The sequence below is a fragment of the Microcaecilia unicolor genome, chromosome 4 (assembly GCF_901765095.1).
Source record: "Microcaecilia unicolor chromosome 4, aMicUni1.1, whole genome shotgun sequence".
Classification (NCBI taxonomy): domain Eukaryota; kingdom Metazoa; phylum Chordata; class Amphibia; order Gymnophiona; family Siphonopidae; genus Microcaecilia; species Microcaecilia unicolor.
The window spans coordinates 298846099-298870490 of record NC_044034.1 but is presented as its reverse complement, the minus strand read 5'-3'; the positions used below and the strand labels follow the sequence as shown (position 1 = coordinate 298870490).

Genomic DNA, 24392 nt, shown 5'->3' with positions numbered 1-24392 from the left:
CTGGGCCCCCATGTCCATCCTTGCCCCTCTCTGCCCTTCCCTCCTCCATCCATAGCCAGCAATCCTCTCTCCCCTCCCCTTCCCTTCCAGCAATTTGTCCTCTCCCTGGGCCCTGCCCTCCCATCCATACCTCTCTGCCCTTCCCTCCGCACCCTGGGGCCTTTAAATCTTTTACTTCCGGTCGCAGCAGCGTCAGTGAAAGCGGAGCGCTGCCGACGTCTCCCTTCCCTTTGCGCTCTTGGTTCCCTCAGTGTCCGCCTTCTTCTGACGTCAGAAGAAGGCGAGACACTGAGGGAACCAACGAGTGCAAGGGAAGGGAGACGTCGGCAGCAGTGGCGTAGCTAGGGTAGTTGACACCCGGGGCCGGTCATTGTTTAACACCCCCCCCCCCCCCAATCCAGTACTAGGCATACCGAGAATACAAAACACTCACGACCTTTAGAGCAATTTTACCATACCATAAGCAGTCATTTCTACGAGTTACACAAGGAAAAGGAAAGCATCTTAAACACTACAGTGAGCACTAGAACATCAATTCACCTATTGTAAAACGAAACCAGACAGAATAGTACAGATCGTAGATCCTGCACAGTCAATGCCAACTGAAAGCCATGTCTTTTTCAAACACAGATACACCCTAATCCACTATAGGATAAGTAATCATCAACTTTCTATTTAGACAAAAATTAAACTGAACCCCCGATGCCAGACTCTGCATACAATGCAACACCACAGAAACCGAAAATGTCCCCTAGTACTGTGCAAAATATAAAGACAGCAGATGTAAATTTGAAAAAACTAACAAATACCAATCACCACTTTACAAATTAACAAATAGAAATAAAACAAATACAGAAAATAAAATAATACCATTTTATTGGACTAATACATTTAGCTTCCAGAGGCCAAAATCTCCTTCCTCAGGTCAATACAGTATAGTGCTGTTACAGTATCCTATCCTGATCTGAGGAAGGGGGTTTTGTTCTCTGAAAGTTAAGTCAAAATGTATTAAAATTAGTCCAATAAAAAGATTACCTTATTTACATGTTCTATTTATAAACATTTATTAACACAGCTAAAATACTATATCCTAAAGCAAAATAATAAAAATATATATTTACAGTTTGTTGTCTTTGGTTTCTGCTTTCCTTATCTTCTTTTCACCGTCTTCCTTCCATCCAGCATCTGTCTTCGCTCTCTCTCTGCTCTCAAGTGTCTGCCCTCTCTAATGTTCCTTCCATCCACATCTGCCCTCTATTTCTGCTCCTTCCATCCACCATCTGCCCCAGTCTGCCATCTCTCTCTCCCCCTTCCATCCACCATCTGCCCTCTCTCTCTCCTTTCCCTCTAGCATTTGCCCTCTATCTCTGCCCCCTTCTATCCACTGTCTGCCCTTTCTCTCTGCTCCTTCGATTCACCATTTGCCCTCTCTCTTTCCCCCTCCCATCCATTCAGGGTCTGCCCTCCCTCTCACTCCCCATTCCATCCAGGATCTATCCCCCCTCTCTCACTGCCCCCTCTTTTCGGCTCCCAGTTCCCACCTGCGGCTGCCCCTAGTTCCAGATCCATTGATTCTCCCATCCACCCCTGCCCCAGGCATGACCCCATTCTCCCTCCTGCTCACTTTTCAGACCCCAGTTCCAGCTCCATGCCCCTTCTCCCATCTGTCTCCCACCCAGTCCCTTCTGCCCATCCGAGTCCCCCTCACCCCATCTGTCTCCCACCCAGTCCCTTCTGCTATCCAAGTGCCCCCACCCTCACCCCATCATCTGTCTCCCACCCAGTCCCTTCTGCCCATCCGAGTCCCCCTCACCCCATCTGTCTCCCACCCAGTCCCTTCTGCTATCCAAGTGGCCCCCACCCTCACCCCATCTGTCTTCCACCCAGTCCCTTCTGCCCATCCGAGTCCCCCTCACCCCATCTGTCTCCCACCCAGTCCCTTCTGCCCATCCGAGTCCCCCTCACCCCATCTGTCTCCCACCCAGTCACTTCTGCTATCCAAGTGCCCCCCACCCTCACCCCATCTGTCTCCCACCCAGTCCCTTCTGCCCATCCGAGTCCCCCTCACCCCATCTGTCTCCCACCCAGTCCCTTCTGCTATCCGAGTCCTCCCCCACCTTCACGGTCACCCCATCTGTCCCCCACCCTCACCCTGCCTCGTCTTCTCCCTCCCTGCCACCCGTCTTTAAAAAGAAATTGCCGACGCGATAGCGAGCGCAGCACCTCGTGTGGAAGTAAAAGAAGCGAATCCGATCATCTCATTGGGCCTTCCTTCACTGTCCCGCCCTAGAGGAAATAGGAAGTTGCGTCAGAGGAGGGCGGGACAGTGAGGGAAGGCCCAATGAGATGATCGGATCCGCTTCCTTTACTTCCACACGAGGTGCTGTGCTCGCTATCGCATCGGCAAATAAATTTAAAGGGCTGGTGCGGGGGGGGGTGCCAGGATGAAGAGCAGCGGGAGCAGCGGCACCCCCCTTTCTGGTGAACCCGGGGCGACCAAAAGATTTAAAGGCCTCGGCGGGGCGAGGGTAAGCACCGCGGCGGCGCCCTCCAGAGGTGGGCGCCCCCCTGCGGCGCTTACCTCGCTTACCGCATCGGCACGGCCCTGGCAATGTGTTTCCTTTCTTGTTAGTTTCAAATCATTTTAACTTCAAAGGTCTTACATTCCTGGATTGGTTTAAAACGTTGTCTTAGAGTTCTGACCATAAGGTCATTAAAAAATGCTCACCCGCAGATGTGTCACCTCGGCTTGCTTTGTCTGGTGTCTGACGGTGTGCCCTTGTGAATTGATTCTTGTCATTAACATCTGCCCTGTCTTCCGAACACAGCACACTTTTTCACATTTTCTGCATTGAGGGGCTCTTTTACCATGCTGCGGTAAAAAGGACCCTGCGGTAGCAGCAGCAGCCATTCTTGCTGGGTGCTAAGGCCATTTTTACTGCAGCGGGTAAAGAGGCTGCAGAAATACATGGCCATGTGGTAAGACTGTTCTCACCGCATGGTCGTACGGTAGGGGAGCACTTACCCATTGAGGGTAGCGCATAGAAATGCCCGATTACTGCCAAGTAACCGCTGTGCAAAAAATCAAGCCCTATTTTCCCCAGCACGGGAAATGGTGCACACTGGAGCTGGAGCTACCACTGGTGCCTGTGTTGGGCCAGCAGTAGCTCCAAATTAGCACACAGTAAGCCTGCATTGGGCTTATCGCCGCTTTGTAAAAGAGCACTCCGAATGATATATACAACATTAAAAGAGAAGCAAGAGTAGTATCCTTTTCTATTGAATTTTTTTCCTATGTTGGTAATGTAGGGTCCAGTGGTATATTTATTTAGATTTTGCTCACACCTTTTTTAGGTGTAGCTCAAGGTGAGTTACATTCAGGTACTCTGGATAGTTCTCCATCCTAGGAGGGCTCACAATCTAAGTTTGTACCTGAGGCAATGGAGGGTTAAGCAACTTGCCCAAGATCACAAGGAGCAGCAGTGGGATTTGAACCGGCTACCTCTGGATTGCAAGACCAGTGCTCTAAGCACTAGGCCACTCCTCCACACCTGGAAGAGGTGAGGAGTGTCACAGTACCCTCCCCAGAAGATTCCCTCCCCGGTCCGGGTTTGGATGGGTAGCGGGTACGTGCTGGTACAGTTTGCAGCTTGGTATATTGCAGGGACTGTGCCATTCTCTTCTTTTTTTGAGCTTCTGTTGGGAGTTTGCTTTTCACAATTTATGTTTTAGATCAAATAGTTGTTGGAAGGCCAGGACTGGCAAAACATGGAATAGTAGTGGTTTTTCTAAGTTTTTCCTAGCTCTGGATTGTATGTCACTACACAGCGGACTTTCTCTGCACTGACTCTTTTGTGCACTGCAGTAGGTTTCCCTGAATGTGCTAAGTGATGAAGCAATCTTCCTGGAGACGATTTTGGGATTGTAACTTTTTTGTTTGAAAGATTAAGTCAGGATTTTGAGATATTGATCCCCGTCTCTTGGGTCAGAGCATATATTTATTTTTAATTTTATATGAATCAGTTTTCAATTACTATATACAAGCAAAATACACTTTCTATAAAACAGTAGACCAAGAAATCCAATACAATATGAGGGGAGAAATACATAATGAAAATTACCTTTAAGTATCCCCTATATATCCATAATTAGTGAAGAAACTAGCAATAGGTCAATAAATAGTTAAAATATTACCATCAATGTTATGATTTTTAGATAAAATGAGTTAACATTATTTCTACTTTAAAAAAATAAACCTGGAAAGAATTCTAACAAGAAAAATAGATTTTGCATCCTAGTAATCAACCAGGTAACAAAAATTGGGGGCAAGATTTTCAAAAAATTTGTTGGTTAAGGATCTCATTTTCAAAGTAGATAGAGGTCTCAAAAATAGCCAAAAAAAGGTTCATCTGCTGAAAATGTCTAAATCACAATTTTTGAAAAGGCAGAATAAGGACTGAGTTTGTCCAAATAGAATAGCAAGGGAGCGACTAGGATGGACCCAAAATTAATGTCAGACTTGTGAGTTCTTGTACGAAGTAGAGCGCTGCAGAGCCCGGTACTTGGACCAGGTTCTGCTTGGTGGCTGGACAACCCCGGTTTTCACCTGTGCTGACCGCCATTCACCAGAGGTTGAGCCCCTAGGTGCGGACGGCCTGCAGGACTTACAGGACGGAGTTGGAGGCGGGGTAATGAATGTATCAGCCAGGCAGACAGCAGGTCAAAAGGGTAATCCAGGTACAAACGGCAGTCAGTAGGCAGGCGGCAGGCAAGAGAGCAATCCAGGTACAGGCGAAAGTCAGCAGGCAGGCAGCAGGCAAGAGAGCAGTCCAGGTACAGGCGAAAGTCAGCAGGTGGGCAGCAGGCAAGAGAGTGATCCAGATGCAGGCGAAAGTCAGTAGGCATGCGGCAGGCAGAGAGTAATCCAGATGCAGGCGAATGTCAGTAGGCAGGCGGCAGGCAGAGAGTAATCCAGGTACAGGCAGAGTCAGCAATGAGGGACCAGTAGATAAGAAGTAGACTACAGAGTTAGAAACACCTACCAAAGTAGAAGCCGAAGCAATGAAGCACAGGAAGGGCTTCCCAGAAATAGTGCTGGCGTCTGACGTCAGCAGGCACCAGCTGGGGAGGAGAGCAGTCATGGGCCAATGGTAGTGAGGGAAAGGAGAGCAGGAGGCTATCAGCGGAGGCCAATCTCCGCGGAGCACGGAGGCGGGGCCATGGCCCAGAGCAGCCCACAAGATGGAGCGCTGAGGAAAACATTGAAGTGCGCCATTTGGTCGTTTTCCTGGGAGTAGCTCAATGGGGTAGTCAAAAGGGTAATGAGGAGGAAGAGAGTCCGCCTCCTGCGCATTAAAGATGTCTTGGAAATCACTATATTCCTTGGGGAAAGAAGCATCACCAGGGCTCAAGACCCCCGGGGAGGCCGCAATAGTCCTCAGGGAAGGCACAACCGGCGTGAGACATGTGGCGAAACATTGAGAACCCCAACTGCCGATATCACCCGTAGTCCAGTTGATACTTGGTATATGTAGTCGTAACCAGGGTAGGCCCAAAATAACGGGATGAATGGCCCAGGGAAGCACCAGAAATTGAATTTCCTCCTTATGCAAAATTCCAACATGCATCTGCAAGGGCTGGGCAACGTGTGACGAAACATTGAGAACCCCAACTGCCGATATCACCCGTAGTCCAGTTGATACTTGGTACATGTAGTCGTAACCAGGGTAGGCCCAAAATAACGGGATGAATGGCCCAGGGAAGCACCAGAAATTGAATTTCCTCCTTATACAAAATTCCAACATGCTTCTGCAAGGGCTGGGCAACATGTGGCGAAACATTGAGAACCCCAACTGCCTATATCACCCGTAGTCCAGTTGATACTTGGTGCGTGTAGTCGTAACCAGGGTAGGCCCAAAAATAACGGGATGAATGGCCCGGGGAAGCACCAGAAATTGAATTTCTTCCTTATACAAAATTCCAACTTGCATCTGCAAGGGCTGGGCAACGTGAGTGATGGAGTAGGGAAGAGTTAAACCTTGAATGGAGGTCACTTGTAGCGTAGGTTTGCAAAGAATTGAAGGAGCTCCTAGTTGGTTCAGGAGACCGGCAACAATAAAATTTCCTCCTGTTCCTGAATTGATCAAAGCCACAGTGTTAATACAGAGTTCCTTCCAGCGCAGGGCAATTGGGATGGAGACAAGCACTATAACAGACGGAAGCTGAAGATAAATCCAGAAAAATCAAGACAAATTCTGAGCCATTTGCTTCCAAACCACAAAATAGCCTGTCAAACAATGAAAGCAAAAGAGACCCAATACCATGATAAGGACAAAAACCATTATCTGGATCCAGCAGATTATGTTACATTCAGCTTCTTTTTTTTTTTTTCTTTTTTTTTAATTTATAAAAGTTTTTATTAACACATCAAAATAACAACATCTGGAGTCAAATACTCCTTAAAAATTTCAAAAATAACAACATTCAAGCAATTTCACAATCAAGTTTTTTTTTTCCCTTCCCCCCTCCCACCCCCCCTCCCTCCAGCTTCCCAACTCTCCCTCCCCCCCTCCCTTCCCCGTCCTCATCTTGTACCCCAAGTTTATTGCTCCTTTAGTCATCTTTCCATATTTCTGCTAAGTGTAGCCACTCTTCTGCATTCGGGTTGTAATGTCCTCTACGTCTATCCGTTAATTTTTCCAACCCCATCATTAACTGAAGTTTGCCCTTCCAATCTTGCCCTGTAGGGCCCAGCTTCTGCTTCCATTTCAATGCTATGGTTGTTTTTGCTGCCGCCAGGCCCATTCGTGTAATTCTATTTTGCCATTTCTTCCCTCCCTTTTTTCCCAAGCCTAATAAACACCATTGGGGTTCGCAAGAATATTGAAATCCTACCGCTAGTGATATATAACCAGTAACTAACTCCCAGTATATCTGTATCTTCGGGCATTCCCACCAGATATGAAAATATGTTCCTTTCCCCTCCTCACACCTCCAACAGGTATCAGTCAGCTTCTTTTTTTTGTGATACTTTTTGAAATTTCTGTAGTCATTGAAACCTCTTTATTTTTATGCAGAACTCTGTGGCTGATCACTGTGTGAACTTAAAATTACTTAACCTTCACCATGTGAACAGACAAAATGTAAACCCCCAGGATACTGTTTAGTATTTGTGAAATGATGGCAATGTATTTTTCAATATTAATATATTACTTAATCCCTATATTAATATATTACTTAATCCATTATGTACGTACAGACCTGCCACATCCAATTACTTTATTAAGCAACTTGTGAACTAGTGCAACCAGCAGGGCTCACTGTAGAAATGAACAACAGAATGGGAAGAATGAACAGAAATAGCTGTTTCAAAGGAACAGCAGGAACGGGGACATAATACTACACTTTTATAAAAGAATAAATACACAGGATTAATTTAAATGAAAGTTGCTTTTGTGAGGCTGCTGAAAATTATAGTTAAAGCATAAAAAGTTTTGAAAACAAAGGTCTCTACTCACCAATGCTAATGTAGTGTTTCGCAATCTGTATGAGAGTGCCAGAAGTCTAAAAAATAAGATGGAAGTGTTAGAGTGAATGGCAGTAAATGAAGAGATAGACACATGGGGGGAAATTCTATTTCATATAGGCACTAATTACTTGCAAAAATGTTTAGAATCCTCAGGACACACCTAGCCAGTCAGGTTTTCAGGATATCCACAATGAATATGCATGAAAGAAATTTGCATTCACTGCCTCCATTGTTTGCAGATCTCTCTCATGCATATTCATTGTGGATATCCTGAAAACTTGACTGGCTAAATGTTTCCCAAGGACTGGGTTGAGAACCCCTGGTTTAAAATAATAGCATTTACAAGCTTAATTAATTTTATTTATTGCATTTATAGGTAACAAGAAACATACATAATTAAAATATGCAAACAAACATATATAACAAATCACTAAAACCATCATCATCTTAAGCTTATGCGTTTTTAACTGTCTCTTAATTTCACACAGCAATGTTAAAACGCGATCATTGCCAGGCAGTTTATTCCAAAAAGTGGACTGACTATGGCTAGTGCACTGTCAGGGGTATCAGCGTATTTCTCTCACACCAAAGAAGGCTGTACTTACACACATATGCGCATAAATGCCAAATTTTCACCTCTGCGCTGTTCCGTAAATACCCTCTTAACTTACAAAGGGACCCTCTTACCAAACAGTAGTAAAAAAACAGTCTTAGCAAGTCCATATGCAGGTCATTCCCGTGGCTAAGGCCATTTTTACCGTTGGGGTAAGTTGGCTGATTTTTTTTATTTTCATTATTAATGGCCACATACTAATTTTCCCATTAGTGCATGACCATTAGTGTGTGAGCCCCTACTGTCTCCCATTATGTAGACCTGTGTTTCCCAAGTCCAGTCCTGGAGTACCCCTTGCTAGTCATATTTTCAGGATATCCACAATAAATATGCATAAACTTGATTTGCATATATAGTACTGCCTTCATTATATTCAACTCTCATTCATATTCATTGTGGATATCCTGAAAACCTGACTGGCAAGGGGTACACCAGGACCAGACTTGGGAAACACTGATGTAGGCGGTAAAGTTCACACACTAATCACACTCTAATTGGTTAGCACATGACAGTGTAGCTGCGCTAACCAAGTAGCACAGAACATGCCCACTCTATGTCTTCCGGACCAACCCCCAGCGCATGCACATCTAAAAATTACCATGGGATGCCTCAGCGTGCCCTGTGGTAACCATTTTAGTAAAAGGACCCCAAAATGTGTATTTGTAAGGGAGCATACACGGGCAGGGCATTGACAGAGCATGAGTAGGCCTCATCCTTACACACACAACTTACACACGTTTTTCTGACGTTTAGGTATAAGCATTACATCAGCTCTGTGCCTGGCGTATCTCTTAAGCGCTTGTATACCCAGTTATGCTATTATTCTATAAAGGAACATAAGCATCCTCATTCCATTCTAGAATAAACTCCTGCTAGGTTCCCTGTTATAGAATTGCCCTGAAAAGGCAGCTCTGAAACCTGGTGGAATGACAACAAGCAAATGGATTCTGTGATAATGAGGTACAAATTCTATCAAAATGGCAGGGTGGATCAAATTGGTGGAGAGTTGGCACTATATGTTAAGGATGGCATAGAGTCAAACAGGACTGTGTGGGATAACAGCTGTGGAATTTTAGGAATAGAAATTCTATATGTGATGGGGAGGACTGTACTTGGGGGTTATACTACCATCCACCTAGACAGGATTGAACAAGTTCCTGGAGGAAAAGTCCATAAGAATTTGTTAGCCAGGTAGACTTGGGAGAAAAAACTATGGGAAATAGATCTACTTTTTCAGATATGTTTGGTATTTGCAACGGCCACTGTGCTCGATGGACTTCAGTCTGACTCAGCATGGTTTATATCATGTTCTTAATGCTGGAATTTCTAACACTGATCGTGCATTCCTGCCTAATCTTTAAAGGTAAGAAGAGCTGGGGGAAGGAGCTGACAGTGTCTGGAAGGAAAAAGAGGCGAGAAGGGGAAGGTTGTCAATAGGCAGAATGAGGAAGTGAGAAGGGAGGAAGTTTGTTTGGAGGGGAGGGGAGGGGTGGCGTGAGATATCTGGAGAGGATGGAAAAGGATTCATAAACAGTGTAAAAAGACAGGATTGCAGAATGAGTGACAGACAAAGGGACAAATCTGTAAAGGGGGTAAGAGAAGAGGAGTAAGAAGATGGTAGCAAGTAAGAAAAAAAGAAAATAAAGAAAGCTGACAGATACCTGGAGACACTGAGTGACAAATACGGAGCTGGGGCGGTTGAGAGAACAAAACTTGAAGGAACAGGAATGAGGGCTGGGGAGGTAGTGAGAGTAGTTGGAAAGCTCATAGGAGGTGAGATGTGACAAGGGGGACACTGAGGACTGTAAAAGTGAAAGAAGGGGTAAAATCTAGCTGTGAGTAGAGATGTCTTTTGTAGAGTTTTGGTTAGCTTCACAATGTGCCTGGTAATGGAAGGAGCTTGTGTTGCTGTTGCTAAGGGGATATCTGAATTTGAATTTTTTTTCCATGCTAAGTAGTAAAGGGAAACATTCAAGTTTTGCTTTGCACACGCTATTTGAGGAATTTCTGTGAATGCAGGGTATGTTTAGAAAATGGGATCTGCAGGGTTTATACCTGAGGTTCTCTCCCATCCCATACAGACCACAGACTTCACTCTCATATATGGCTATTGAACACTTAATGCTTCAAGGTATGTTTGCCCCAGCAGTTTCAAGCAGAAGAGAAGGTATCAAAGCAGAGCGAAGCCAATCAGTCACTGAAAAAAAACACAAGGAGTCTTCAAGATTAGGTCGGCATCACAATGTAACTTTATTAAAAGAGCCAACAGGGTCTGTGTTTCGGTAAAATGCCTGCGTCAGGGGTCTTAATGGTAGTAGATTGTCACTGATTCTAATCCTGATAGGTCAATGAAGAAAAGTGAATCACAAAATCTGCTGGAGCTTGGAGGCTTGCTGGATTTTTGACAAGATTTTAATCAGCAGGGCTTTTGTCAGGCACAGATGCTAAAAGCACTGGGTCACTGGCAGCGGTCAGCAATGCCAACGGGTTTCCTCTGTTTAGCCCCATATCGGGTCTTTTAATAAAGTTACATTTTGACGCCTACCTTATTTATTTATTTGTTGCATTTGTATCCCACCTTATCCCACCTCTTTGCAGGCCTAATCATGAAGGCTCCTTGTGCTCTTTTCCACTAGTTGGTTTGCCTCAGCTGTTTGACATCTTTAAATTGGGTACTTCTTTATCTCAAGATGGTTGATAGGACAGCCATAATAATTAAAGATGACTGTAACTTGGGAGGTGAGTCAGCATTTACTGGATGCCTGATTTGAGAAAGGGGAAATCTATGGGGGGGGGGGGGGGGGGAAGGGTCCCATCCATAGAATTTTCCCAGGTTTTCCTCAAGTGGCTACATTGGCCCTGGTTGCAGGTAGCACCAATGCACTTACTACCTTCTAAAGTGCATCTGCAGTATCTGCCACTATATTTACCCCTTCCTCTCAAAGCCCCCACCCAATTCCAGACACCCCCCTAAGGACGCTGATACCTACCCGACACAATCCCTGGTATGTAGTGAAATTGGGACAGGAGAGATCCCCAGGCACTCTGACCCTTTGCCAGCACTGGGTTCCAAATGACACCAGCGACCCCTAGTGATAGTCTTGCCATACTACTGCTAGGCCCTAACACACCTTAAAAACACCTCCCCTCCCCCTGCTTAGTTTCCAAATGAAGTGACTCAGGAAATAAATCCCAAAAAACTGTACCTAGAACTATAAGGGTCATTATTCAAAGTGATTTAACTGAGCAGGAGAGGCTTCTGGCTGGTTAAATCACCTGTGTGGGGCTATCTAGAGGTATCAGTGGCATTTAACTGAATATGCCCTCTAACCACCTAAAACCAGTTGTGTTGTGGATGCCAATATTCAGCACATAAGGTAACCAGACAAATTGGACCATATAAAAAACAGTCCTATCTTTGCCCAGTTTCACTTATCCAGTTAAGGGCTGAATATTGACCCTGAACCAGATAAGTGCCATCCATCTGCACATACTCAGTACCCTGTCATGGCCCAGCTTTGAATATCCAGGCATAAAGCCAGTGACAGCTAAAAAAAATTGCTGATGCCCGTTGGCTGAATATTTACCCCATAGTGCATGGTTAACATCTAAAAAATCCTGCAACTGGCACAGAATTTACTCAGTTCTTGTGCCTAGAAATGGAAGACTAGATATTGGATGATAATTACTTGGGTCTTGAGGATCAAGGACTGAATTCTATAAATGGTGCCTAAAAAATCGGCACAAAAAAAATAGCACTAAGTGTTTTCTATAAACAACTCTTAAAGTTAGGCGCCATTTATAGAATAGCACTTAGTGTCAGGAACTGTGGCTACATTTAGGCATAAGTACATATAAGTACATAAGTAATGCCATACTGGGAAAAGACCAAGGGTCCATCGAGCCCAGCATCCTGTCCACGACAGCGGCCAATCCAGGCCAAGGGCACCTGGCAAGCTTCCCAAACGTACAAACATTCTATACATGTTATTCCTGGAATTTTGGAGTTTTCCAAGTCCGTTTAGTAGCGGTTTATGGACTTGTCCTTTAGGAAACCGTCCAACCCCTTTTTAAACTCTGCTAAGCTAACCGCCTTCACCACTTTCTCCGGCAACGAATTCCAGAGTTTAATTACACGTTGGGTGAAGAAAAATTTTCTCCGATTTGTTTTAAATTTACTACACTGTAGTTTCATCGCATGCCCCCTAGTCCTAGTATTTTTGGAAAGCGTGAACAGACGCTTCACATCCACCTGTTCCACTCCACTCATTATTTTATATACCTCTATCATGTCTCCCCTCAGCCGTCTCTTCTCCAAGCTGAATAGCCCTAGCCTCCTTAGTCTTTCTTCATAGGGAAGTCGTCCCATCCCCGCTATCATTTTAGTCGCCCTTCGCTGCACCTTTTCCAATTCCACTATATCTTTCTTGAGATGCGGCGACCAGAATTGAACACAATACTCAAGGTGCGGTCGCACCATGGAGCGATACAACGGCATTATAACATCCTCACACCTGTTTTCCATACCTTTCCTAATAATACCCAACATTCTATTCGCTTTCTTAGCCGCAGCAGCACACTGAGCAGAAGGTTTCAGTGTGTTATCGACGACGACACCCAGATCCCTTTCTTGGTCCGTAACTCCTAACGTGGAACCTTGCATGACGTAGCTATAATTCGGTTTCTTTTTTCCCCACATGCATCACCTTGCACTTGCTCACATTAAACATCATCTGCCATTTAGCCGCCCAGTCTCCCAGTCTCGTAAGGTCCTCTTGTAATTTTTCACAATCCTGTCGCGATTTAACGACTTTGAATAACTTTGTGTCATCAGCAAATTTAATTACCTCGCTAGTTACTCCTATCTCTAAATCATTTATAAATATATTAAAAAGCAGCAGTCCTAGCACGGACCCCTGAGGAACCCCACTAACTACCCTTCTCCATTGTGAATACTGCCCATTTAACCCCACTCTCTGTTTCCTATCCTTCAACAGTTTTTAATCCACAATAGGACATTTCCTCCTATCCCATGACCCTCCAATTTCCTCTGTAGCCTTTCATGAGGTACAGTGTCAAACGCCTTTTGAAAATCCAGATACACAATATCAACCGACTCCCCTTTGTCCACATGTTTGTTCACTCCTTCAAAGAATTGAAGTAAATTGGTCAGGCAAGATTTCCCCACACAAAAGCCATGCTGACTTGGTCTCAGTAATCCATGTCCTCGGATGTGCTCTGTAATTTTGTTTTTAATAATAGCCTCTACCATTTTCCCCGGCACCGACGTCAGACTCACCGGTCTATAATTTCCCGGATCTCCCCTGGAGCCTTTTTTAAAATTGGGCGTTACATTGGCCACCCTCCAATCTTCCGGTACCACGCTCGATACCACCAACGAAACATAGGTGTAAATCCCTACACCTAATTTAAGTGCAGATCCTCTTTATTCTATAATAGCATGCATAAATTAAAGAAGAGCCACAATCCACCCATGGCAGTGCCCCCTTTTGGGACCCATGCGTAAAATTTATATGCAGATCCTGCACCTAAATTTACGCACATACATTTTAATTAATTCCCATTAGCACCAGTAATTGCTTGTTAAAATCTCAATTATCAGTGCTAATTGTCTCGTTATTCAATTAAATTTTGCACACAAATTGGGCACGCACCCAAATTTTCGCTCACAATTTTTAGTGCTTTTAATAGAATTTGTGGGCAAATGTGTGATTTAATACCAGGAGGAGCACACTTGCTTGTTAAAATAGAGAGCGCATAAAACCAGTCGCTAAGGAAGATTTTATCATTTCTCTTTAAAAAGAAAAAAAAAAAAAACAAGGTTACTAACAATGATCTAACCAACCAAAAAGGATATAGGTTCATTTTATGAACAACCCGTACAACTTGGAAAAGTAAAGGAGCTTCATTCCTCCTTATTACCAGGGTTTTGAGGTAGTAGAACAAGAGCATAAATATTCTCTACTTGCCAAGCAAGAATTCAGCAAGGTCTTGAATGCCAATGGCAGTTGATTGAATTTGGAATGAAGGAGCATGATAAGTGTTTGCACAGATGAAATATGTCACATGGATGTTTTAAAGTAAATTACATTCTCTTTGAAAACATGTCTTCATAATCATTCAAGTAAAATTTAATATAGTACCTCATTATCTAACAGATGAGTTTTAAGTCATTTATTCCCCACTGCAGAGACATCCTTTAGCTCATGCAACTGTGCTCATAAACCAAAGAGCAATATGCTGTGGGCCCTGTTTACAAAGGCACAGTAGCATTTTTAGTGCACGCTAACCATGTAGATGCCCATAATATTCCAAATGGGCAGTTACATGGTTAGCACATGCTAATTTTTAGCACGGGTTAAAAATGCTTGCGCGCCCTTTTAAACAAGGACCTGTATACCCCATTTGAAGCCTTAGCAGATGGTCTCAGAATATTCTCCATTTGTTCTTGCCAGATGTTAACAAGTGAAGTGACTCTACATCTTTCCCCTCAATATTAGTAAAGCTTACTTTCCCCTGAGTTATAAAGGCTTCAGGTGTAACAGTCCAATACTGTATTTACGTAATCTTTCATTGACTGAAGATCTGATAGACTCAGTTTCCCTCAAAGACAATAATCTGTCTAGGAGAGTTGTAAAACACCTACAAAAACTGGTCCCAGCATAAGTATCTCCCCAACCTCCTGTACAGTAAAGACCAATACAAGGGCTTCATTCCATTTTTTTTCTTTTTTTTGCTATAACCTTTTTCCTCTCTGAGTGTCCCTTTTATTCCCCAGTTATTTAATGGCCCCACTGACTCCCATACAAGTTTCTGTTTTTAATGTACTTTTTAAAAAATGTTTGTTAGCTTTTGTCTCTTAGGCAAGTCTCTCCTCAAATTCTCTCTTTGCCTGCTTTATTAATATTTTATATTTAATTTGTCAGTACTTACTCACTTTGATTTTTCCAAACCAAAATATTATTGCATTACATTGGTCCTACTTTCCATTTTTATAGGATGTGTTTTTGGCTTTAAGAGCCTCTTTCAAAGTATCATTTAGCAATGCTGAAAGATGCTTTTAAAATTTTTGGAATACCTTTTATCTGGACTTATAAGATATTTTTTTCTAAGTGTCCATTGCCTCCCATTGCCCTTTAACCCTTGCAAGTGCCCCTTTTAGTTTCCTTCTAACTAGTTTCCTTATGTTATCATGGTTTCAATTATTAAAGGTAAGTTCCTGCAGAAGTTTTAGTTATTATTCTCCTTAATGGTTATCTCAAGTTGATTACATTATCATTACACATACCGAGCATGTCCACCATTTTTATTCGATGCCATGTATTTGTAGACAGAAAAAATATTGCATTACAAAGAGGGGAAGTTATCGGTGTGGGCTACTGTTAATTTAGATTATTTTAACACAGGGTCACATTTTATGCAGTGAGACCCTATGCTAAAATAACCCAACATGTTGTAAAGCAACTCAACATGTTGTAAAGTAACCTGACTTAATAGCAGCCCACGTTGATAACTTCTCTCCATAAGAGATCTATTTTATTATTAAAAAGATGTTTTCTCCTACCTGTACATTTTGTTATATTTCAGTTCTACATAACCATCAATCAAGGGACAATTTGGCTTCACCATGCCTCAGTCAGTGGAGTGGTTCTTTAAGGCTTTAACTCTAAGTCTTGCGGGATGCACTGCAGTAACTTTCTATTACTTTTGCAAACATTCACTCATGAGCAACTCATGGATTATTGTTTCAGATGGATAAAGTTTGAGGAGAAAGTGGAAGAAGGAGGTGAGAGGTGGAGCAAGCCTCACGTTGCCACGTTATCCCTGCACAGCCTGTTTGAACTCCGTACATGTCTACAGACGGGGACTGTGCTCTTAGATCTGGACGGCTATTCTTTGCCACAGATTATAGGTAAGAATCAGCATGGTCCATTTCTTCCTAAAGGTTTGGTTTGCATCATATAGATCCTGTCCTTGCAGAAGTAGTTCAAAGGATACAAGGCAAAGTTCTTAGCCAAAGTCCATCCTAAAGTCACCAACTGCAAAGACTGGATGCAAACATAAGCATCTCTCTTAAATTTCATGAGTCGTTTTTAATGACTCTGATACGTTTAGAAAGTAGGTGTCCTTGTCCACAGTAGCTTCCATAGTCTTTATTTAACTAGTAATCAATTTGGACATAAACACTCCACAAGATTTATAACTTTAGACTCCCGACTAACCTTCAACCCACATATTGCATCAATCACTGTTTTGAAGCGCTGCATTTATTAGAGCAGTGTGCCCTTTATGGATATGTCATCATTGCACAAATTAGTACATCATTAATTTTGTGCAGACTTGATTATGGGAAATCCTTGTTCAATTGCCTACCAAAGTATACTATTAATCATCTCCAGACCATTCAAAATGTAGCCATTAAGTTCATTATTGGAGCCAAGTGATTTGACCATGTCATTGCCACTTTTTAGAAAGGCACATTGGTTACCTTGTTCCTTTTGTGTGAAATAAAATATGCTGGTCCTGGTATATAAAGCTCTTTATTTAGGACATGTCCAGTATTTGGCCAATTTATTGATCCCTCACAGTCCGTCACAGTCACACATCAAGTTCACAAAACCAAAACCACTTGATAATTCCACCTCTTTGGGGACCCAAACATAGGCGTAGTTTGACTGTTTCATTTGGGGGGGCAAAAAATGGGCGGAGCATATTAGCATATCATTTGCATATATACATATGCAAATGATATGCTAATATGGAGGAAGGAAATGAAATTTACAGGCAAAATATCACAGATGCACATTTCAAAAAGCTGACACATTTCAATTAATAAATTATGAATAAAATAAACTTTTATTTACCTTTGTTGTCTGATCATGTAGTTTTTCTATTCGCTTTGATCCCAGTGTCTTCTGTTTTATGCAGTGTCTTCTTTCCAGTAGGCTTCCCTCTGCTCCCCACCCTCCCAGTCCCATCCATCTCTTGCTCCTTCCCTCTGCTCACCATCCCTCCGTCCCATCCATCTTCTGTTCCTTCCCTCTGCTCACCATCCCTCCGTCCCATCCATCTTCTGCTCCTTCCCTCTGCTGTGCCTGACCTCTCCCAATCCCATCCATCTCCTGGTCCATCCCTCTGCTCCCCACCCCTCACAGTCCCATCCATCTCTTGCTCCTTCCCTCTGCTCCCCACCCCTCCCAGTCCCAACCATCTCTTGCTCCTTCCCGCTGCTCCCCACCCCTCCCAGTCCCATCCATCTCTTGCTCCTTCCCTCTGCTTCCCACCCCTCCCAGTCCCATCCATCTCCTGCTCCTTCCCTCTGCTCACCTCCTTTCCCAGTCCAATCCAATTCCTGGTCCTTCCCTCTGCTCCCCACCCACCCCTCCCAGTCCCATCCATCTCTTGCTCCTTCCCTCTGCTCCCCACCCCTCCCAGTCCCATCCATTTCTTGCTCCTTCCCTCTGCTCCCCACCCCTCCCAGTCCCATCTATCTTCTGTTCCTTCCCTCTGCCCACCATCCCTCCGTCCCATCCATCTCTTGCTCCTTCCCTCTGCTGTGCCTGACCTCTCCAAATCCCATCCATCTCCTGGTCCATCCCTCTGCTCCCCACCCACCCTTCCCAGTCCAATCCAATTCCTGGTCCTTCCCTCTGCTCCCCACCCACCCCTCCCAGTCCCATCCATCTCTTGCTCCTTCCCTCTGCTTCCCACCCCTCCCAGTCCCATCCATCTCCTGCTCCTTCCCACTGCTTCCCACCCTCCCAGTCCCATCCATCTCCTGCTCCTTCACTCTGCTTCCCACCCTCCCAGTCCCATCCATCTCTTACTCCTTCCCTCTGCTCTCCACCCTCCCAGTCCCATTCATCTTCCCTCTGCTGCCCCCCCCCCCCAACCCGCGGGGTCCAGGATCGTGACTCCGTTTACCCCCTCTCTTCCTCCCTCCCTCCGGTGCAGGCAGCAGTCTTCTTCAGCCTTTCTGTGTTCCTGGCAGCGGTAGCGATGTACACGCTGCCTTCGGTCTGCCCCGGAAGCCTTCTCTTCAAGTTCCTGTTCCCACCTATGCGGGAACAGGAACTTGAAGAGAAGGCTTCGGGGCAGAGCTGAAGGCAGCGTGTACGTCGCTACCGCTGCCAGGAACAAGAAAGGCTTAGAGAAGATTGGTGCTGCCTGCGCCGGAGGGTAGGAAGAGAGGGGGTAGATAGACACGCTCGTCTCCGTCCGCTTCGCTGCTTCCCTGCCCTCTCTGTCTGCGTCCCGCCTTCCTCTGATGTCATTTCCTTTCGGGCGGGACGCAGACAGAGAGGGCAGGGAAGCAGCGAAGCGGACGGAGACGAGCGCGTGCCTGCTTGTTTTTTTTTTTTTTTTTCATTGTAGCGCCAGTCCACGTCCTCGTCGTTTGGGGGGGCATTGCCCCCCCTCGCCCCCCCCCCCCCAGTCTACGCCTATGGACCCAAATTAGATTCTACTAGAGAATCCGCTTTTTCCTTTTTGTCCCCTGCTATGTAGAACTCTCTCCCTCAATATCTACTTCTGAAGACTCATTAGATCACTTTAAGAAAGACCTTACAACTTTTTTTTTCATGTCTACCATTATGGGATCATGAATAGTTGGGGACTGTATGTGCATATAACAAAGTAGTTTTAGCAGGCAGAAATAGAGAGGATCTTCAGATCCACATCAAAAGTAGATGCAAAAATCAGCGGGTCCAAGAGTAGATGTAAAACGCAAGATGAAGGTTCAAGAAAGAAGGAAAGCCAGGAGTCAAAGTCAGTGAGAAAGGGAGAAAAGGACTTATCAGAAGGTCGATAAATGGCAGCTACTCGGAGAAGTAGAGGAGTGAATAGATGGATGGGTTTTTCCTGTGCACTAAGGCCATTTTTACCACAGCCAAGAAGAGAAACTGTACTAGAGCCATAGGAAATAGCAGTGGACCTGGGAATCACCCCAGACTAGGCTGTGAGGATATGCAGATGGGCTACAAGTTCTCCACGGCACCTGGAAAGCAGCTGGTGGGAATGCTGGGCACCTGGAGCGAAGGCCCTGGAAGGATTGGGGAGGACCTGAGCATCACCCCAGACTAGGCTGTGATGATATGCAGTCCTCCACAGCCCTCAATCCCCCCCCCCAACATGAAAGCAACCTGCCCCCATCCCCAACCATGTATCGTGGAAAGGATGATACTAGAGGCGGGAGCAAGTGGGCTTCTCTCCTACCCCTACTACCCCACACTGGACCACCAAAGATCGCAGGTAGGCCTGGGGGGAGCCTATTCTGCATGTTGGAATGCTGGGAGGATGGTGGGAGAGGTTGTGTGGTAGGGAGCAGGGGCTCCCTTGTCACCGGAGTGGGGGATCGGAGGTCCTCTGAAAGTTTTTTGGGTTATGCGGGTCCTGGTTGATAGAAAGAAGTACCCACACAAAGTGGAGGTGCACTCAATCCCTACGAGAGTCAATCAAGCAAAAGTGGAGTAGGGTAAGCTGGCTCTTTCCAAACAATAAGGGAGACATATGTACAATATTAGGACTTTATTGAAAAGCACCAAACATTTGGTGGTTTTCAGTAAAGACCTAATATTGTCCGTGCGTCTCCCTCGTTGTTTGGAAAAAGCCAGCCTACACTCCTCCTCTTTTAGCTTGGTCCTGGTTGATATTCAGTGCCAGGTCCCGCATAGCTAACCAGGTAAATTTAGGACAGCTTTTCAGCTAAATATTGCTGGCACCTGCATACCTGCCAGGTCCTCCCCAACACCACCCCCTGTACTGCCCTTCAGGTGCCCACTTTTGTGTTGGGTAGTCAGAGCCGATATTCAGTGGCACTCCCAGGTTAAGTGCCACTGAATATCGGCAGTTGGGCAGCCCTGAGCGATTTAATCTCTTTGAAAATTGGGCGCATTGTGTTTTTCAAGTATTTCTTGTTTCTGTTGCACTCCTTCCTGATGTGGCACTATTTAATTAAATAAGTGATTTTGTACTTTTTTTGGTTGGTAGGGAAGAGGATGGGGGTAATCCTCAAACACATACATACATACATACATACATATATAATATTTAATTCAGAATGGATGTATCCTGTTATGACACAGCTTCATTGGTGCCCACTGCCAGAATGATTGAGAGGAAGTTTAACAGTGGCTGCTATCTCATAGTTGGCATGGGGAAAGCATTGGATAAAAAAAGATTTGTTAAATATGATCCTGTATTTGTGCCCATAAGGCCAGCCAGGATATGTGTGTGTGTGTGTGTGTGTGTGTGTGTGTGTGTGTGTGTGTGTGTGTGTGTGTGGGTATGTGGTTGTGTGTCTTCCTGGCTTTGCCACCTGAAAAAATAAGCTTAAAAATTAAAATTTAATTTTCACAGATGACATCATTGAAAGACAAGTAGAAGATGGCCTACTTAATCCAGAACTGAAAGAGAAGATCTGTTACGTGCTTTTAAGAAAACATCGCCATCAGACAAAGAAACCAATCCATCGGTCACTTGTGGATATTGGGAAGTCTGTCTCTTCCAACCCAAGTGAGTTGCCAAGTAATTTGATGTAAAATTGCCTTGCTATGTGCTAATAGTTCTACAGCACCTGCTTCTTGTATTTTGTCCGTTGTTCTATTCCTCACCTATCCACCTTAATTTCAGCAGATAATTTATTTTCCTTCCTGACTAAAATCTGGAAGTAAATCTTTTGCCAATTCTAAAACTGTTCTACATTGTCATATGCTAGCAGAAGGACATAACCTTTCCAAGGGGCCAACACATCCAAAATTGATGTGTCATGATAAACAGAGGACCTGAGACTCGACATATTACGCCATAGAACATAAGAACATAAGCATTGCCATACTGGGACAGATCAAAGGTCCATCAAGCCCAGTATCCTGTTTCCAACAGTAGCCAATCCAGGTCACAAGTACCTGGCAAGATTCCAGAACAGTAAAACAGATTTTATGCTGTTTATCCTGGAAATAAGAAGTGGATTTTCCCAAGTCCATCTTAATGATAGCTTATGGACTTTTCAATTAGGAAATTATCAAAACCTTTTTTAAACCCTGCTAAGCTAACTGCTTTTACCACATTCTCTGAATTCCAGAGTTTAATTACACATTGAGTGAAGAAATTATTTGTTTTAAATTTACTATGTAGTAGCTTCATTGCATTCCCCTAGTCCTAGTATTTTTGGAAAGAGTAAACAAGCAATTTACCTCTACCCATTCCACTCCACTCAGTATTTTATACACCTCTATCATATCTCCCCTCCAAGCTGAAGAGCCCTATGTGCTTTAGTCTTTCCTCATAGGGAAGTCATTCCACCCCCTTTATCATTTTTGTTGCCGTTCTCTGTACCTTTTCTAATTTTACTATGGAGCTCATTTTCAAAGCACTTAGACTTAAAAAGTTCCATAGGTTATTATGGAACTGTAAGTCTTAGGGGTCCTTTTACTAAGCCACGTAAGCATCTACACATGCCCAACGCGTGCCAAAATGGAGTTACCACCCGACTACCACGTGGCTCTTGCAGTAATTTCATTTGTGGCGCACGTCCGATACGCACGTCTGAAAAATATTTTTTATTCTTGGGCATGCATAACGGACGCGAGCCAAGTGGCATTTGGCGTGTGTAGGTCATTACCACCCAGTTACCATGTGAGTATTTACCACTAGGTTAATGGCTGACGGTAAGGTCTCAGACCCAAAATGGACGCGCGCCAATTTTCATTTTGCCAATTTCTGAGGTGGAAAGTCTGGTTATGATCCTGAATGACAGAAGGGGGAAGGAACAATATTATCACCTAGTTACACAAGGTGAGAAAATTGATTCCCCATGGTCACTCAGAGCCAATGAAGCTTAACCAGAGGGATCTGTACGCATGAGTCTTAGTGTTTCCCATTACTCATATCTACTGCTTCAACTGCCAGATTTCAATTCTTCCCATGCACTTTGCTCTACTGCTCATTTGCATATAGTAAGCACTCAGTAGCCCTACATTTATTTCTTTGTCTGTATTTCCTGCCTGTTTTAATCCTTCTAGGCCGTAGTCCAATTCCAGGTACTGCTACAGAAAGCAGCTTTCACCACTCCACTGAAGATCTGAGAACGAGGCAGAATTCCAATTATGGACGCTTATGTAAGTCAATGCACAACCATTCTCTTCTATATTCACCCAACCACAGAAGAGTCACTGCCAACATATGGCATCTGCCAGATCTCCCAGAACTTTGTAGATTTATATCAGGGGGCAGAAAGTGAAGAGATAAATGAATGGTCCCTTTAGAGAGACTATCATGCAATATTTCATTTCATTTGCTATGAATATACTGCCCTTCCTGCAAGAAAGGCTGCTCAATGCAGTGAGATTTCAAAAGTAAGCTTACGATGATTATTCCAGAAGTCTAAGGTTCCATACCCATTAAGTGATAAAATAGGTTCTGTTGACATGAGATAGATCCAGGAAGATGCTCAGTTAAAAAAAAGTTGCCTCCAGGTGCCTCTGTTGTGATCAACCACTGAAAAACATATCATTGGCAAACCCAAGTGCAGGAACATTACAAGAAGTTACTTTAAATATTACATTCTTCCCCCTGAGCCAATTCCTGATACCTTTGTCTTGCTTTGTTCAGATAGTGTACACTAACTATGATCATTTCATCAGCTTTCTGCATGGAATCTGTAAAGTAGAAAATGAATAGTGAAAGCAATCGCTTCAATCATGTGACTCCAAAGGAGGGAAAGGATGCAAATTGACTCTTTTTTATTCATTTTCAGGTTATAGAGGGGGTTGTTCATCTGCATGATCCCTCCACACCATCCTAAAATTTTGTAAGAGCTGCATAAAGTCCATATAGACAAGGTGGCAGACAATGACCCTTTCTGAGGCTGTTCCAAAGCTGTCCAAGAGATGTCACTATAAAAGCCATTCCCAAGATCTCCTCCAAGGGACTAATGGAGTCTCAGCCTAAGGCGAGACTTCTTGGTTCACCCCTACTTTTTGGTTTCATCCCAGCCTAAGGAACATGGACTTTGGATTCAAAATGCAATCCAAATCTACCATCATGATTGGTGTTGTCCTGCTACCTTTGTGTATTTCATCCTTATATGACTGCAGCACACTTAAGTGGCAAGAACAAAGAACAATCAGCTACAGTAAATAGAAAGAGCCCAATATTCCAAAGGCATTTATCTGAATAGCGGCAGCCATTATCTGGATAAATGCCTTAGCTAACATTATCTGTGGATATTCAACAGCCCTATCCAGCAAGTACCTGAATATCCTTACAGACCACCAGGTAGTGACAGGATGGGGCACAGGCAGAGCGAGAGTGGAGCTGGCAGTTTTCCAGAGTGGTGATATTCAGACCACTGTTTGGATAACTACCTGGATGAAGATAGGACAGGAAAATTGTTGTCCTAACTATGGGGGGGTCTTTTACAAAAGCACGCTAGCAGTTTTAGTGCGCGCTAATAATTAGTGTGCACTAAAAATGCTAGCAAGCCTTTGTAGAAGGGCCCCTGTATGCGGTAAGTTATCTGGATAGAGATTTGAATATTGCCACTATCTGGATAATGGCAGCACCCACTGCTCTATCCAGATATTCAGAACCATTCGCAAACCGTATAGCAATACTGAATAATAGTGAAAAAGAAATACCAACTGCAGAGTTTAAATTTCGAGCCAATGGTGTTAAGGAAAAAATCATTCTTTTTTAGATCTTCAAATAGATATATTTTGGGAAAATGTAAGTAAATTACAGCATAAGGATACTTATGAATATCAAAATGTAACAGAATAAAATGCTATTTATTTTAGTGTTGCCACCCCAACTGCAGCCCATACGTAGACTCCCATAATGTCCAAGGTTTGTAACTCTCACCTGAATATATTGTGGTTTCTGTTCTTCTAAATTGCTGTTTCCACTCAGCAACATTGCACACCATGGCAAGGACTGGTGTGCATTATGTTAAAGTCTGATGACATGGAGCCAAGCTGGTCACAATAGAAGCACAAACATCCTTATTTTAGGAAGAAATGTATCATTTGACCAAAAATGTTGACTTTTTTTTTTTTAGCTCTTTCCCGCATAAAAGTTCAGAAGCACTGTAATAGAAGTACAAGGCGAAGTCTGCTTTTTGACCCTAAAAATGTCCTGCTTTGGGCTTTGTATGTTTTGCAAATTATGATATGTTGTAGATGAGATTTTGAGAATATTTAGGTCCCCATCATTAGATGTTACATCTAACAC

At 43.9% G+C, this 24392-nt stretch overlaps 1 protein-coding gene across 6 annotated transcripts in view; it reads left to right on the top strand.

The window, feature by feature from the left end:
* The window catches only part of SLC4A5 (solute carrier family 4 member 5), a 122656-nt gene that overhangs the window by 23334 nt on the left and 74930 nt on the right, over positions 1 to 24392 (top strand). For all 6 annotated transcript variants that reach the window (XR_003941984.1, XM_030201799.1, XM_030201798.1 and 3 more), the window contains exons 3-5: positions 15914 to 16074; positions 20520 to 20675; positions 22184 to 22279. Coding sequence is in view for 5 of the 6 variants with exons in the window: in XM_030201799.1 (XP_030057659.1) it covers positions 15914 to 16074; positions 20520 to 20675; positions 22184 to 22279 (413 nt within the window). In the remaining variant the exon portion in view is untranslated. The remainder of the gene's footprint in view (positions 1 to 15913; positions 16075 to 20519; positions 20676 to 22183; positions 22280 to 24392) is intronic.